This window comes from Erinaceus europaeus, chromosome 3 (assembly GCF_950295315.1).
Source record: "Erinaceus europaeus chromosome 3, mEriEur2.1, whole genome shotgun sequence".
Taxonomy (NCBI): Eukaryota; Metazoa; Chordata; class Mammalia; order Eulipotyphla; family Erinaceidae; genus Erinaceus; species Erinaceus europaeus.
The window spans coordinates 132,181,323-132,198,686 of record NC_080164.1 but is presented as its reverse complement, the minus strand read 5'-3'; the positions used below and the strand labels follow the sequence as shown (position 1 = coordinate 132,198,686).

General features: G+C 39.5%; 1 protein-coding gene across 7 annotated transcripts in view; it reads left to right on the top strand.

Moving 5' to 3' along the window:
- The window catches only part of LIN54 (lin-54 DREAM MuvB core complex component), an 85,224-nt gene that overhangs the window by 51,619 nt on the left and 16,241 nt on the right, over positions 1-17,364 (top strand). For all 7 annotated transcript variants that reach the window (XM_060187990.1, XM_007518488.3, XM_060187988.1 and 4 more), the window contains exons 6-8: positions 11,209-11,282; positions 11,655-11,852; positions 15,799-15,890. In XM_060187990.1, coding sequence (XP_060043973.1) covers positions 11,209-11,282; positions 11,655-11,852; positions 15,799-15,890 — 364 coding nt within the window. The remainder of the gene's footprint in view (positions 1-11,208; positions 11,283-11,654; positions 11,853-15,798; positions 15,891-17,364) is intronic.

Here is a 17,364-nt window from a genome sequence, read left to right as displayed (position 1 = left end):
AATTGAATGGTTGTGTTGTGGGTGCTGCATAGCACAGTAGATAAAGCATTAGACTCTCAAGTGTAGGGTTCCCACTTCAACCCCAGAGTAATACTTTGATTTTCTTTCTCATCCACCTCTCTATCATAAATAAAGGTTTAACTTTGAAAAATAAAAATGATATGACAGGGTTAGGACAGCATGTAGTTTTTATATACTTTGGGGCTGCCTATACCCCCCCCCCTTTTTTAAGTTATCTGACAGTTTTAAAAAATATCTGGTTTATTAAGAGATAAAGAAATCCACAGAGGGGGCCAGGTTGTGACACACCTGGTTAAGCACACACATTACAGTGTGTAAGGACCCATGTTCAAGCCCCTGGTCCCCACCTGCAGAGGGAAAGCTTCTGAGTGGTGAAGCAGAGCTGCAGATGTCTCTCTCTCTCCATTCCCTCTCAATTTCTCTCTTTCCCTATCCAATAATAAAAAATTAATTTAAAAAATGTTTAAAAATCCACAGAGAAGGGGAGAGAAGGAAATGCATCTGTAGCACTGCTTCACTGCTCATCTTGTAAGTGGGGGTCAGGGCTTGAACCTGGGTCCTTGTACATTATAACATGTGCTCTATCAGTTGTGCCACTACCTGGCTCCTGAATGCTGCATCTTCTGTCAATATCAAAGAGTAGTTCATGATTTTAAGTGGCTGGTTTTTATTGAATATAAATGGAAGAATGAATGACTACTTGTTTGCTCTTCACTTTTTTTTTTTTTTTTTTTTAAAGGACCAGATTTTGGGATTTTAATGCTAACAACTCATGGGGACTAAACAACCACAACAAAATGTACATTTTAAATTACTGTTGGGAAAGTCATTGTGTTTTCTTTTCTTTTTTTTTTTTCTTTTGTCATTGTGTTTTCTTTTAAAAGTTTTTTTTTTTAATATTTTATTTATTTATTCCCTTTTGTTGCCCTTGTTGTTTTATTGTTGTAGTTATTATTGTTGTCGTTGTTGGATAGGACAGAGAGAAATGGAGAGGAGGGGAAGATAGACACCTGCAGACCTGCTTCACCGCCTGTGAAGCGACTCCCCTGCAGGTGGGGAGCCGGGGTTCGAACTGGGATCCTTATCCGGTCCTTGTGCTTTGCGCCACCTGCGCTTAACCCGCTGCGCTACAGCCCGACTCCCTAAAAGTATTTTTATTTATTTATTAATGAGGGGAGGGAGGAAAGGGGTCACACAGTATATGTCACTCTGCTACATATACTGCCAGGGATTGAACTTGGGACCTCATGCTTGATAGTTCAATGCTTTTATCTACTGCACCATCTCCTGGACCACAGTCAGTGTGTTTTCTTTTTTCCTTTCTCCCTTCCTTCCTTCCTTCCTTCCTTTCTTTCTTTCTTTCTTTCTTTCTTTCTTTCTATCTTACTTATTATATTTATTCATGAGAAATGATAGAGAGAAAGAACCAGACATCACTCTGGTACATGTGCTGCCAGGGATTGAACTCAGGGCCTCATGCGTGAGATTCCAACTCCTTATCTACTATGCTACCTCCCAGACCACAGTCAATGTGTTTTCTATAAAGATATGGTACACTGGGGATCAGGCAGTAGCACAGCAGATTAAGCACGTGTGGCGCAAAGTGCAAGGACCAGCGTAAGGCTTCTGGTTCAAGCCCCGGTCTCCCCACCTGCAGGGGCGTCACTTCACAGGCGGTGAAGCAGGTCTGCAGGTGTCTGTCTTTCTCTCCCCCTCTCTGTTTTCTCCTCCTCTCTCCATTTCTCTCTGTCCTATCCAACAGCGACATCACTAACAACAGTAATAGCTACTAAAATAAAACAACAAGAGCAACAAAGCGGGGGGGAAGCAAAATTAAAAAATTATTTTAAAAATATGGCACACACATAGGGCAGGGGTAGATAGCATAATGCTTATGCAAACAGACTCCCATGCCTGAGGCTCCAAAGTCCCAGGTTCAATCCCCTGCACCACCATAAACCAGAGCTGAGCAGTGCTCTGGTTAAAAAAAAAAAAAAAATACAGCACACCAAATAGCTATATTACAAATCCTTCTTTAAATTGATTTTATAAAACAATCATTTAGTATTTAGTGACTGTTTTGTTTTTGTTGTTGTCACTATGGTTGTTATTTTGTGTTTTCTTGTAAAGTCAAGACGTGGAGCATGCATGATTTCACCATTCCTGCCTGAGTCAAAGAGAACAGTAGAAAGAGCTATCAAAGCAACAGAATTCCCCAAGTACATAGCACTCACATGTTGTGCCAGAACTTGGACCATGGCAAGGCACAAACACCCCCCAGTGAGCTCTTTGGCTCACTATAGTTTCTTTAAAGAAAAAATTATTTATTTTGTCACTGGGGCTTGACTGCTGCTACTGATCTACTTTTCAGATAGAAACGGACACAGAAAGCCAAAGCTTGCTACATGCATACACGCACGCGCACACACACACACACACACACACACACAAATGCTGAATGAGCATTCATTTCAAACTTTTTCCCCCCATCAGAATTTTCTCTGGGACTTTGCACCTACATGATTCTACCACTTCTAGCAGACTGTTACTGTTTTTAAGGTAAAGATTGAGAGAGACACACTAGAGCACTGGTCCAATGCCTTTGTATGGTGTTTCCCTATGGTGACCAGGGGATCAAACCAAGGTCCTAGACATGATAAAATGTATGCTCTCCTGGGTAAGCTATTTTCTAACCCACTGTGGCAACACAGATTTACAAGTGATAAAGAATAGGACTTTGATATAAGTAAAAAAAAAAAAAATAAAGGAAGCTGAAGATCCAGGAAGAGTGGAAAAATCAATGGGAAAATTTCATAATTCAAGTGTACATATGTGTGTCTTCTTTTCCAACTTTATGCCTATCAGCCTATCTCCCTTTTTGTTTTGTTTTCTTTTTTTATTATAATTTATTTCTTTATTGGGGAATTAATGTTTTACATTCAACAGTAAATATAATAGTTTGTACATGCATAACATTCCCCAGATTCCCATTTAACAGTACAACCCCCACTATGTCATTCATCATCTTTCATGGACCTGTATTCTCCCCACCCACCCACCCACCCCAGAGTCTTTTACTTTGGTGCAATACGCCAATTCCATTTCAAGTTCTACTTGTGTTTTCTTTTCTAATCTTGTTTTTTCAACTTCGGCCTGAGAGTGAGATCATCCCATATTCATCCTTCTTTTTTTTGACTTATTTCACTCAACATGACTTTTTCAAAGCCCATCAAAGATCGGCTGAAAATGGTGAAGTCACCATTTTTTACAGCTGAGTAGTATTCCATTGTGTATATATACTATAACTTGCTCAGCCACTCATCTGTTGTTGGACACCTGGGTTGCTTCCAGGTTTTGGCTATTACAAATTGTGCTGCCAAGAACATATGTGTACACAGATCTTTTTGGATGGATGTGTTGGGTTCCTTAGGATATATCCCCAGGAGAGGAATTGCAGGGTCGTAGGGTAGGTCCATTTCTAGCCTTCTGAGAGTTCTCCAGACTGTTCTCCACAGAGGTTGGACCAATTAACATTCCCACCAGCAGTGCAGGAGGGTTCCTTTGACCCCACACCCTCTCCAGCATTTGCTGCTGTTACCTTTTCTGATATATGACATTCTCACAGGAGTGAAGTGATATCTCATTGTTGTCTTGATTTGCATTTCTCTGACAATCAGAGACTTGGAGCATTTTTTCATGTGTTTCTCAGCCTTTTGGATCTCTTCTGTGATGAATATTCTGTCCAAGTCCTCCCCCCATTTTTGGATGGGGTTACTTGTTGTCTTGTTGAGTCTGGCAAGCTCTTTATATATGTTGGTTATTAAACTCTTATCTGATGTATGGCATGTAAAGATCTTCTCCCATTCTGTGAGGGGTCTCTTGGTTTGGGTAGTGTTTTCTTTTGATGTGAAGAAGCTTTTTAATTTGATGTAGTCCCATAGGTTTATAGTTGCCTTAGTCTTCTTTGTAATTGGATTCGTTTCATTGAAAATGTCTTTAAAATTTATGCGGAAAAAAGTTCTGCCAATATTTTCTCCTAAGTATTTGATAGTTTGTGGTCTAACATCCAAGTCCTTGATCCACTTGGAATTGACTTTTGTATTTGGTGAAATACAGTGATTCAGTTTCATTCTTCTGCATGTTTCAACCCATTGTTTCCAACACCATTTGTTGAAGAGATTCTGCTTTCCCCATGTAATAGTCTGGGCCCCTTTGTCAAAGATTAGATGTCCATAGGTGTGGGGCCTCATTTCTGGGCTCTCAATTCTATTGCACTGGTCAGTGTGTCTGTTCATGTTCCAGTACCAAGCAGTTTTGATGACAGTGGCCCTATAATACAGTTTGAGATCTGGGAGTGTGATGCCTCCGGTTCTGTTCTTTTTTCTCAAGATTGTTTTGGCAATTCTAGGTCTTTTCTGGTTCCAGATAAACATTTGTAGCATTTGTTCTATTCTCCTAAAAAATGTGCTTGGGATCTTGATGGGGATAGCATTAAATTTGTAGATGGCTCTGGTTAGTATATTCATTTTGATGATGTTAATTCTTCCAACCCATGAACATGGAATATCTTTCCACTTCTTTGTGTCTTTTTCAATTTCTTTGAGTAGTGACTCATAATTTTCAGTATACAAGTTTTTCACTTCTTTGGCTAGGTTTACTCCTAGATATTTTATTGTTTTTGTTGCTATAGTAAAAGGAACTGATTTCTGGATTTCAATTTCTTCTAACTTAGTGTTTGCATAGAGGAATGCCACTGACTTTTGAATGTTAATTTTATAGCCTGACACCTTACTGTATTGCCTGATGATTTCCAAAAGCTTCTTGCTGGATTCCTTAGGTTTTACTATCATGTCATCTGCAAATAAGGAGAGTTTGACTTCTTCTCTTCCAATGTGTATCCCTTTAATGCCTTGCTCCTGCCTGATTGCTGTGGCAAGAACTTCCAACACTATGTTGAATAGTAATGGTGATAGTGGGCAGCCCTGTCTAGTACCTGATCTGAGGGGAAATGCTTCCAGTTTTTCACCATTGAGTATGATGTTGGCTGTAGGTTTGCTATATATAGACTCCACTATCTTCAGGAATTTTCCATCTATTCCCATTTTGTAGTGTTTTGATCATAAAGGGATGTTGTATTTTGTCAAAGGCTTTCTCTGCATCTATTGATATGACCATGTGGTTTTTGGTCTTGCTTTTGTTGATGTGGTGGATCACATTGATTGATTTACGTATATTAAACCAACCTTGCATGCCTGGGATAAACCCCATTTGGTCATGATGAACAATCTTTTTGATATACTGCTGTATCCGGTTGGCTAGAATTTTGTTCAATATTTTCGCATCTATGTTCATCAGAGATATTGGTCTGTAGTTTTCTTTTTTGGTTGTGTCCCTGTCTGCTTTTGGTATCAGGGTGATGTTGGCTTCATAGAAGCTGGCAGGGTCAGCAGGTGTCTATCTTTCTCTCCCCCTCTCTGTCTTCCCCTCCTCTCTCCATTTCTCTCTGTCCTATCCAACAACAACGACAACGATAGTAACTACAACAATAAAACAACAAGGGCAACAAAAGGGAATAAATAATAAATACATAAATATTAAAAAATAATAATTTCCTACTCTCTTGGTGAGGAAGGGACTCAATTTAAAGAAATTTCATTTTTCATTTTTATTTCCTTTTATTCATTAATAAGAGAGAGAACACAAAACTTTGTTCTGGCTTATGTGATGTTGGGAGTTAAAACTTGGTACCTCATGCCTGAGGGTTTATTGTGTTACCTGCTGCACCATGCTGGGTTCCCACTTAAGAAATCTGAAAACTTTGAACACTTCTGGGTATGATTTCTGAGCAGTGAAAGATTGTCCCAAGTCTTGTGAAAAATGCAGTAGTTTTAGTGTATGTGTGTATGATGGGGTTGGGGCGTGGGAGCTGTTTTCAGAAATTAGGAAAAATTCAGACTTTTACCTTGTTGAGCTTTTTAGCACCTCTGTAAGTATAGTTGGTTTTCTGACTACCTCATTTTAGTTTCTTCATTCCTCAGGTTTCAGTTAAAACTCAACATGTTGATGCCCAGCTAATGTATACTTAAAGTTCCCATGTTGTTTGATACATGTGTATGCTTATGCATGCCTGAGTTCTGTTAATCTTTTCTTATTGTCTAGATAAGAATCACCCATGTGTCCCAGGTGATGTGAGTGGATCAGGCTAGATATCCTTTCCCATTATATCAGACCACCCGGAAGTCCTAGTCCTCTGGCTTTTTGCTCTTGCTTCAGAATTGTTGCTCTATGAGCTCATGGAACCATGATCACAGCTCCTTCCTAAGGAACAGGTGGTACAGGGACTCTGCTCTTCTCTGCTGTAACCCAAGTAGGATTCAAGGTGTATGTGTGTAGGGGTGTGTGAGAGAGAGAGTTTTTTTTTGATTGATTTAATAATGATCGACAGGACTGTAGGATTAGAGGGGTATATTTTCACGCAATTCCAGCCACCAGAGCTCCGTATCCCATTCCCTGCATTGGAAGCTTTCCTATTCTTTATCCCTCTGGGAACATGGGATACAGAAGGTAGAAGGTCTGGCTTCTGTATTGTTTCTCCACTGGATATGGGCATTAGCGTGTCGCATACTCCCGGCATGTTTCTATCTTTTCCTAGTGGGACTGTGTGTGTGTTACTGTTGTTTAATATTCATATTGAAGGGGGGCAAAATCTCTCACGAAAGTTATGCTTATTCAGGGGATAGAACCAAATACTACTTGCTGAGCCATTTCCTAGCTGCTGGTCCAGACTGTTAATTCCATGTAGTATTTTTTTTCAATATTTATTTATTCCCTTTTGTTGCCCTTTTTGTTTTATTGTTGTAGTTATTATTGTTATTAATATCGTTGTTAGGAGAGAAATGGAGAGAGGAGGGGAAGACAGAGAGGGACAGAGAAAGATAGACACCTGTAGACCTACTTCACCTCTTGTGAAGTGACTCCCCTGCAGTTGAGGAGCCAGGGCTCAAACCGGGATCCTTACGAAGGTCCTTATGCTGTGCACCATGTGTGCTTAACCCGCTAGGCTACCACCCGACTCTCTCCATGTAGTATTCTTAGGATCGGTCCACACTGGTCATTACAACCTTACTAATACTACTGTAATAAAATCAAAACAGAATACTTGCAAACCAGATAGCAGATGTCACTTCTCCTGTAACTCATGTTCTTGCAATCTTTTGGTATGACAACTTCACTGAAATATGATTCATCTCTACCATAGAATGGACCCTTTTAATATATGTATGTGTATATGAGGCAAGGGGAGGGGGGTGGTAAGAACCAGAGCAGCACTATGGTACATAAGATGCCAGAGATCACCTGGTTAAGCACACATGTTATAGTGCGTAAGGACCCAGGTTCAAGCCCATGGTCCCCACCTGCTGGGGAGAAGCTTCACAAGTGGTGAAGAAGCAGTGTTGCAGGTGCCTCTCTGTCTCTCTCCCTTTCTATCACCCCCTTCCGTCTCAATTTCTGGCTGTCTATATAATAAAGATAATAAAAAATTTTTAAATAAGTAAAAAATACAATAAAAAATAATTTAAAAAATAAGTAAAAAAAAAAAAAAAGATGCCAGAGATCCAAATCAGGACCTCAGATTTAGAGTTCAATGTTTTCTTTATCTATTGCAGTACCTTAAGGAGACAGGATAGTGGTTTTAGTTGATTCAGAGACACGCTATTATCACTACCAACCATATGTTCTTTCTAGAGTTCTCCTACCTGCCTTCATCTTCCTATTTTGTCACCTTACTGGTATTGTGCTCTTTTAAATCAGAATACCCTCTGGTATCCTTCCAGGACCCTCAACTTTGTGTCTTCTACTGTCAGCTCTTATAATCCAACCAAAAGTAAAAATACTGTTTCTACTATATATAGCCTTGATTTTTTTTTTTTTTCTCAGCCTACAGCACCCAGTACTCCCCAGGCAGTCTCCCATCCAAGTACTAACCAGGCCCAACCCTGCTTAGCTTCTGCTATCAGGCGTATTCAGGGTGGTATGGTCAGAGATGATTTTTTTTAATGTTTTATTTATTTATTTATTTTCCCTTTTGTTGTCCTTGTTCTTTTTCATTGTTGTTGTAGTTATTGTTGTTACTGATGTTGTTGTTGTTGTATAGGACAGAGAGAAATGTAGAGAGGAGGGGAAGACAGGGGGAGAGAAAGATAGACGCCTACAGACCTGCTTCACTGCCTGTGAAGCGATTCCCCTACAGGTGGGGAGCCGGGATCTCAAACCCGGATCCTTATGGCAGTCCTTGCGCTTTGCGCCACATGCTCTTAACCTGCTGTGCTATCGCACGACTTCCAATGATTTTTTTTTTTTAATTGTTTCCTTTGCACTCCATAGCATTATATCTCTTTTTTATGTAAGTTTGCTTACCCTCTCTCTCCCTCTCTCAGATTCCAGCATGTAGGATCCCTCTGTTCCCCAGGCTGACATTTTCATTCAGTCTATTTCAAGGTAGAAAGGGAGGGAGCAGGGAGAGGGAAGAAAGGGAGAGGCCCTTATTAAATCACCAATAAATAACAAGAAAAAAAAAGTTGAAAAACAAGAAAACACAAAGCAGAAGTTGGACTGAGTTTGGTGTATTGCACCAAAGTAAAAGACTCAGGGGCAAGGGGGTGGGTTCAGGGCCTCGAACATAATAGCAGAGGACCTAGAGGGCCGTTGAATTATGTGGAAAACTAAGAATTATTATACATGTTCGAGCCCCGGGCTCCCCACCTGCAGGGGAGTTGCTTCACAAGTGATGAAGCAGGTCTGCCTGTGTCTATCTTTCTCTCCCCCTCTCTGTCTTCCCCTCCTCTCTCGGTTTCTCTCTGTCCTATCCAACAATGATGACGACAACAACAGCAATAATAACTACAACAATAAAAAACAACAAGGGCAACAAAAGAGAAAATAAATAAATTAATTTTTAAAAAGAGAAAAAGAATTGTTATACATGTACAAACTACTATATTTTATATATAATATACTATATTTTTTTTTTTTAAAAAAAAAAAAGGAAGGAGGAGATGATGCCCTATAGTACTTATCTGTCATCCGTAGAGTTTTCTTTGTGATACTGGAGCTTAAACCTGGGGTAGGTATTGAGCATGGTATAAGAAGCATGTTCTGGGCCTTAGCGCAGCGGGTTAAGCGCACGTGGCGCGAAGCAAAAGGACCGGCTTAAGGATCGTGGTTGGAGCTCCTGGCTCCCTACCTGCAGGGGAGTTGCTTCACAAGCGGTGAAGCAGGTCTGCAGATGTCTATCTTTCTCTCCCCCTCTCAGTCTTCCCCTCCTCTCTCCATTTCTCTCTGTCCTATCCAACAACGACATCAATAACTACAACAATAAAACAACAAGGGCAACAAAAGGGAAAATAAGTAAATATTTAAAATAATAATAATAAAAAGTGTGTTCTGGGAGTCATGTGGTAGCGCAGCAGATTAAGCGGAGGACCGGCATAAAGATCCCGGTTTGAGCCCCTGGCTCCCCACCTGCAGGGGAGTCGCTTCACAAGTGGTGAAGCAGGTCTACAAGTGTCTTTCTCTCCCCTCTTTGTTTTCCCCCACTCTCTCTATTTCTCTCTGTCCTATCCAACGACGATGACATCAATAACAACAATAATAACTACAACAGTAAAAAAAAAAAAGGACAACAAAAGGGAATAAATAAATGTTTCAAAAAAAATTTTAAGCATGTTCTATGGTTGACCTCTCTCTTGGTTCTACTTTCGTTTCTCTAGTAGTACTTATTTGGGTAATTATCTAATTTGCTCTACTCAAATATAGTTTTTTTCAGTATTTTTTTTTTTTGCTTTAGATTCCTAAGAACACTGGCTACCTGGGATTTATATAATCTTAATTGTGATTACAGCAATGGCAGCACTTGCTGAGCATTTAGTACTTGTTACACATTGCTTGAATAATTTTTTCTAAGTTAATAACAATATAATCCTTAAAGCGTATAAAGAAGAAACTATTCCCATATTATAGATGAGGATCAGTAGTTGTGGACCTGAAGGTGGTGCAGAGGCTAAACCTTTGGACTTAAACACATAAAAAGTCTCATGGTCGGCAGGTGGTACAGTGGATAAAATATTGGACTCTCAAACATGGAATTCCAAGTTTAATCCCTGGCAGCACATGTACCAACCATAGTAATGCCCTGGTTCATATTCTCGCTCTCTTTTCCTCTCCCTCCCCCCTCCCTTTCTTCCTTCTTTACCTCTCTCCCCTCCTATCTCTCTTATGAGTAAATAAACTCTTTAAAAAAGAAAAATATGAAGTCCCATGTTTAATCCCTGGCATCACATGTGCTTGAATGATCCTCTAGTTCTCTCATTAATATATTTAAAAATGAAAATTTAAATAGTAAATAGGTTAAGGAGTTTTGAAAGATAACTATCCTGAGTAAAGATTGTTTCAGCAACTGGGAGATAGTCCAGTAAGTAGATAGGTGCTGGACTCTCAAGTATAAGATCCCAAGTTCAGTCCCAGGCATAACATGTGCCAGAATGATGATGCTCTGATTCTCTCTCACTTAATAAACAATAAAAATTTAACAATTAATGAAGGATTATTATAAAAAGGGAAACAAATGGAATATTTTTTACAAATAGAATTTTTAAAAGTGTTTTATTTATTTTAATAGAGGCAGAGAGAAACTACGATGGGTAAGGGAGAGAGATAACTGCAGCACTGCTTCACCACTTCCCTCTGCAGGTGAGGGCCAGGGGCTTGGACCCAGATCCTTGTGCATTGTAGCATGTGTGACCAATCAGGTGCACCACTACCTGGCCCCAACAAATGGAATTCTTTCTTTCTTTATTATTTTTATTTACTTATTATTATATAAAGACATAAATTGAGAGGGGAGGGGAAGAGAGAGAGAGAGACACCTGCAGGCTTACTTCACCACTCATAAAGCTTTCCCGCTGCAGGTAGGGACCAGGGGCTTGAGCCTCAGCCCTTGTGCACTGTAGTATGTGCACTTAACCAGGTATGCCACCATCTGGCCCCACAAATAGAATTCTTTAAGTTCTTCATGAGGATATCTTCAGAGAATAAATATCTTAAATACTGTGTGTGTGTGTGTGTGTGTGTGTGTGTGTGTGTGTATTTTCTGCAAATAGATTATTTTTTCTTTCTTTATTTTAAAAGCAAAGCCTGTGGTTGTTAACACCACTCCAGTTCGGATGTCAGTTCCAATCGTCTCAGCACAGACTGTCAAACAAGTGAGTATAACATAAATTCTTTTCCCAGTCTCTCCTAAATTAGAAACTAGAAGGTAAGAATTAAGTACAAGGGGCCTGTATTCGTTGCCCATTGCTGTATTAAATTTTGAAGATATGTATTTGTTCACTTATTAATAAGAAAGAGAGAGAGAGTTCTGGAGTATCACTTTGGCATATACAGTGCTGGGGATCGAAGTTGGGACCATGTGTATGCATGTTCCGAGATTTACAACTGTGCTACCTTTACCCAGTCCCCCAACCATACCCCCCCAAAAAAAAAACAGTTAAAGATGTAAGTTTGAGAAATTAATACTTGAGAACCTGTAGCATTACTTTTTATTGTTATTAGTATACTTCCTGTTTATTTTCCAGGTTGTTCCAAAACCCATCAACCCCACTTCACAGATAGTCACTACCAGCCAGCCACAGCAGCGGCTTATCATGCCTGCTACACCACTGCCACAGATCCAACCAAACCTCACTAACCTGCCACCAGGCACTGTGCTGGCACCGGCCCCTGGAACAGGGAACGTGGGATATGCGGTGCTCCCTGCGCAGTATGTTACTCAGGTACAAGGAACAAATAAAATCATTCCACTTTAAAAAGGTCAATTGCATCTCAGATACCTAGCACTTTCTTATCAAAGCTTTCTTATCAAAGCTTTCTTACTCAAAGCATCTGGTTCAATATTAAATAAAACTATTCTTTCTAAAAGCACAACATTTCAATGAGAATTTTTGAGCTTTTCTGTATTTTCTTTTAAAAATATATTCCACGGGTTAAATGCTCAAGTTATATAATTTGGAGCTTAGAGTAATTTGGTGAGATGCCAAGGATATATAGATATGAGAAAATAAGTTGACCTTACATAGAAGTAAAGACTATGACTGTAATAAAACTCTTACTCACCCATAAATATGCCACTGATTGACTTGTTCTTAGAAGATAAACTGTGTGAGGTTCATTTCTAGGTGACATGCCTTTAATGATCTCGCCAGACATTGTCATATGCTCATCTTTAGAATCTAGATCATATAGTTTCCAGTTGACTAGCTTGGGTTAGGAATGCTGCTTCTAGAAACCAGAAATTTTCTCTTATATTTAAGAATCAAATTATTACCATGTTCTAAGCTGTATGCTTTGATCAAAGTTAAATTGACCTACTCAGATTATGATAAACAGAAATTTAACAAACTAAATAACTAATAAAATTTTTAGTAATGAATAAAATGTGCTTAGAGTACTGATTAAAAGGGATTTGCTATATATAATATACACACACAAACATATATATATATATTTAAATTTTCTTTAATTGGGGGATTAATGGTTTCTAGTCTATAGTAAAATATATGGTAATGAAAAATAAAATACAGGGTGGGGGTAGATAGTATAATGCTTATGCAAAAAGACTGTCATGCCTAAGGCTCCCAGGTCCTAGGTTCAAACCCCCACACCATCATACTCCAGAGCTGAGCAGCGCTCTAGTAAAATAAATAAAATATAGTCATTTGTACATGTATAACATTTCTCAGTTTCCCACATAACAATTCAATCCCTCTAGGTCCTTTGACATCATGTTCCAGGACCTGAACCTTCCATCCCACCCCAAAGTCTCTTATTTTGGTGCAAAACACCATTAAAAATTTTTGTATTGAGGGATTAATGGCTTATAGTATATACAATTATTGATACATTTCTTGTACATACTGGTAAAATTTCTTAAATTTCTGTAAAACATTCTAAACCCCAGTCTAGGTTCTCCTCCACCATCATGTATCAGCACCTAAAAGCACCGCCGCCACCACCCCACCCCAGTCATTTGCTTTGGTGCAACACACCAAACCCAGTCCAAGTTTCACTGTGTGTTTCCCCTTTTTGTTCTTGTAGCATATCTTAAGTTCTGCCCATGAGTGAGGTCATCCCATATTCATCCTTCTCTTTCTGGTTTATCTCTTTTAACATGATTGCTTGAAGCTCCATCAAAGATAAGGTGAAGAAGGTGAATTCATCATTCTTAATAGCTGAGTATTTTTAATTTTTTTTTAAGTGCCACCACAGTTATTGCTGGGGCTCAGTGTGTGTACAATGTATCCACTGCTCCTGTTCGGATTTGTTTGTTTTGTTTTGACAGAATCGGAAAGAGATGGGGAGATAGGGAGAGAGAAAGAGAGAAAACCGCAGCACTGCTTCACCACTTATGAAGCTGAAGGTGGGAAACGGGATTGGTCATATTTTTGTAGCATCTCTTATGTTTAGATATCAGCATTAAAGGAGCCAGTTTTAGTGCGTCTGGTTGAGCACACACACAGTGCTCGAGGACCTGGTGTCAAGTTCCGAGCCCCCAACTGCAGAAAGGAAGCTTCACATGTGGTGAAGCAGTGCTGCAGATGTTTCTCTCACTACACACACATACACACACACACACACAAAACACGCACACGCACGCACACACACACACACGAGAAACGGGGAGAAGGAAAATAAATGGGGCTGTGTGGTTACACACCTAAACATGTGTTACAATGCACAAATACCTGTGTTCAAGTCCTTGTCCCCACCTGTAGGAGGAAAGCTTCACAAGTGGTGAAGCAGTGCTGCAGGTGACTCTTTTCTCCTTCCTTATCTACCTCCCAGTCCCCTCTCTCAATTTCCTTCTGTCTCTGACCAATAAATAAAAAATAAATCAGAGGTTGGGTGGTAACTCAGTGGATTAAGCGTACATGGCATGAAGCGCAAGGACTGGCACAGAGATCTTGGTTCCAGCCCCTGGCTCCCCACCTGCAGGGGAGTTACTTCACAAGCAGTGAAGTAGGTCTGCAGGTGTCTGTCTCTCTCTCCCCTTCTCTGTCTTTCCTTCCTCTCTTAATTTCTCTCTGCTCTGTCCAACAGCAATGACAGCAACAACAATAATAATAGTAACGACGATAACTACGATAAACACAAGGGCAACCAAAGGAAAAAAATAGCCTCCAGGAGTAGTTGATTAGTAGTGCAGGCACCGAGCCCTAACAGTAACCCTGGAGGCAAAAAAAAATAATTAATTAATTACTAATAAATAATGAGTGAGAGTAGATAGCATAATTGTTGTACAAAGAATCTCTTCTCCCTGAGGCTCTAAGTCCCAGTTTAGTCCACCATACCACCATAAGCCAGAGCTGAGAGCAGTGCTCTGGTTACTGATTTAATTAATTAATAACATTTTAAAAAGAATAAAGAAGAGGGCAGGGGAGATAACATAATGTTTATGCAAAAGACTCATGCCTGAGGTTTCCAGATCCTAGGTTCAGTCCTCATTACCACTACAAGCTATAGCTGATCAGTGCTACAAAGTAAATTAAAAAAAAAAAAAAAACTCACATAAAGCAGAAAGAAGGCAAGAGAGAAAACCAGAAAATGTACATATAGCTTCTTATTTTTATAGTATGATTAATATAATGTTTTTTAAAAAATATTTTTAGTTATTCCCTTTTGTTGCCCTTGTTGTTTTATTGTTGTAGTTATTATTGATGTTGTTGTTGTTGTTGGATAGGACAGAGAGAAATGGAGAGAAGAGGGGAAGACAGAGAGGGGGAGAGAAAGATAGACACCTGCTGACCTGCTTCACCACTTGTGAAGCAACTCCCCTGCAGGTGGGGAGCTGGGGACTCGAACCAAGATCCTTACGCAGGTCCTTGCGCTTTGCCATGTGCGCTTAACCTGCTGTGCTACTGCCCGACTCCCAATATGATGCTTACTTTATTTAAAAATAGACATTGTATTTTTCTAACCAGTGTACGTTGTTATACTATAAGTTGTTACAAGTATTCATCTAGATCTTCCTTTTTTTTTCCCCCATCAGGACTGTGTGCCTGAATGATTACACTGCTCCAAATGGACTCCCCCCCCCCTTTTTTTTTTAATTTCTCTGTTGGGGAATTAATGTTTTACATTCAACAGTAAATACAATAGTTTGTACATACATAACATTTCCCAGTTTTCTATCTAACAATACAACCCCCACTAGGTCCTCTGTCATCCTTCTTGGATCTGTATTCTCCCCACCCTTTTTTCTCTTTTAATTTCAGTTAGGGAGCAATACAGAGAGAAGGAATAATACTACAGCACAGTTACACTATTCATGAAGTTTTCCCTAGTGCTATGCATGCTATTTATATGTGTTTCTAGGGGCTCGAACACTAGTCCTCACATGTGGAAAAATGTACACTCTACCAGGTCAGTTTTACCTTGCCCTGCATTTTCTAATTCTAATATATTTACTCCTCAGTGAAAATGTTTGTTTATATTTGCACGATTTCTTTAAAACATTCACATCAGTTTCAGCTCTAGTATTGGCTTAGGTTATTTATCAGAAGAGTTCCATGGGGTAGTGTCCATTCTGTTTTTATTTTAGTAAATGAATTTGCAGTCAAGTGCTCTACCACTTTTAGTAAATGAATTTGTTTCTTACTGATTCTTATATCCTAGAATATTGTCCTGTTTGGTAAATATAAAATGTCATTTCTTTTTGTATAGCTACAGCAGTCTTCATATGTATCTATCGCAAGCAACTCTAACTTTACTGGAACACCTGGTATCCAGACCCAGGCAAGGCTTCCCTTCAATGGGTAAGTTGTTTTTTTGTTTTTTTTTAGCCAGAGAGATAGACCAGAGCACTACTTACCTCTGGCATTTGGTAGTGCTGACCGTTTGAACATGAAGTCTCTAGGGCCATAGGCATGAATATCCTATGTTCTAACACTTGAATTATCTCATGGGTTCATGGGTATTGTGGGGGGGAACAGTATTAAATTAATGGATTAGGCTAAACTCAGCATCAGATAGGTAAATTGGTATTTCAATGCCCCTATGGTACTTTTTTATTTTTTAATGCTTTAAATAGTAAAGTCACATGACTAGTCAGAGAACTTTCAAATATATTTTACTTTAATTCCCCAGTTTTGTTACATGTTTTATTACTTTCTCCAATTTTGAAAATGCTTTTAAAGTAATAGTAACTAGTTTCTGAGATACTACGTTAGATCCTTGTTTTTTGTTAAGTGCTATCCTTGCAGTACTGGCTGGAAAACTGTGCTTAATTAATGAACCCAGTATACTGCTCCTTTCCCAGATTCTTACCCCACACTGCCCTTCTCATTACCCAATAGTTGCCTCTCCATGGTTTGGGAGATATTTTAACTTTAGCTCTTAATGCTCTGCCTCTTTTAATGTTAGTTTGCTTGTGAACTTAATAAAAATAGAACTTAGAGCCTGTGAAGTAACTCATTTGTATAGTGTGCTGCTTTGCCGTGTGTGCAGCCCAGGTTAGAACCAGGCACCTACTGCATTGAAGGATGCTTTGGTGCTGGATTTTTCTTTTTTTTTTTTTTTTTTTGCCTCCAGGGTTATTGCTGGGGCTCTGTTCCTGCACTAGGAATCCACTGCTCCTGGAGGCCATTTTTTCTCTTTTATCGCTCTTGTTGTTTATCGTTGTTGTTACTAGTGTTGTTATTGCTGTAATTGTTGGATAGGACAGAGAAACTGAGAGGAAGTGGGGGGAGAAAAATAGACACCTGCAGACCTCCTTCACGGCCTGTGAAGTGACCCTCCTGCAGGGGCTTAAACCAGGATCCTTATGCTGGTCCTTGCACTTTGTGCCATGTGTGCGTAACCCACTGCTCTACTGCCCGGCCCCCCTGCTGTGTTCTCTTTTACTCATGTTCAGCCCATCTGCCTTCTTTGTATCAGGAAAGAAGGGGTGGAGGGAGGAAGAGAGGGACTTTAGTAAATTTATTTGTAATGAGTACTTTTGTTAGCTTTATTTTAGTAGGAATTTATAGATCAGAGGCATTTATAATTTTATTCCAATTAAATTTATGTATTTATTTATTTATTTATCTCCTTAAAAAAGAGAGGGAGGGAAAGAAGACCAGAGCACTCTGAGGCCCAAGATTTTCAAGTTGGCCAGGTGGTGGCACACCCAATTGAGCACACGTTACAGTGCCCCAAGGACCTGGGTTCTAGCCCCCAGTCCCTACCTGCAAGTCACTACTCACTACTGTGAGTAGTGAAGCAGTGAAGCAGTGCTGCAGGTCTCTCTCT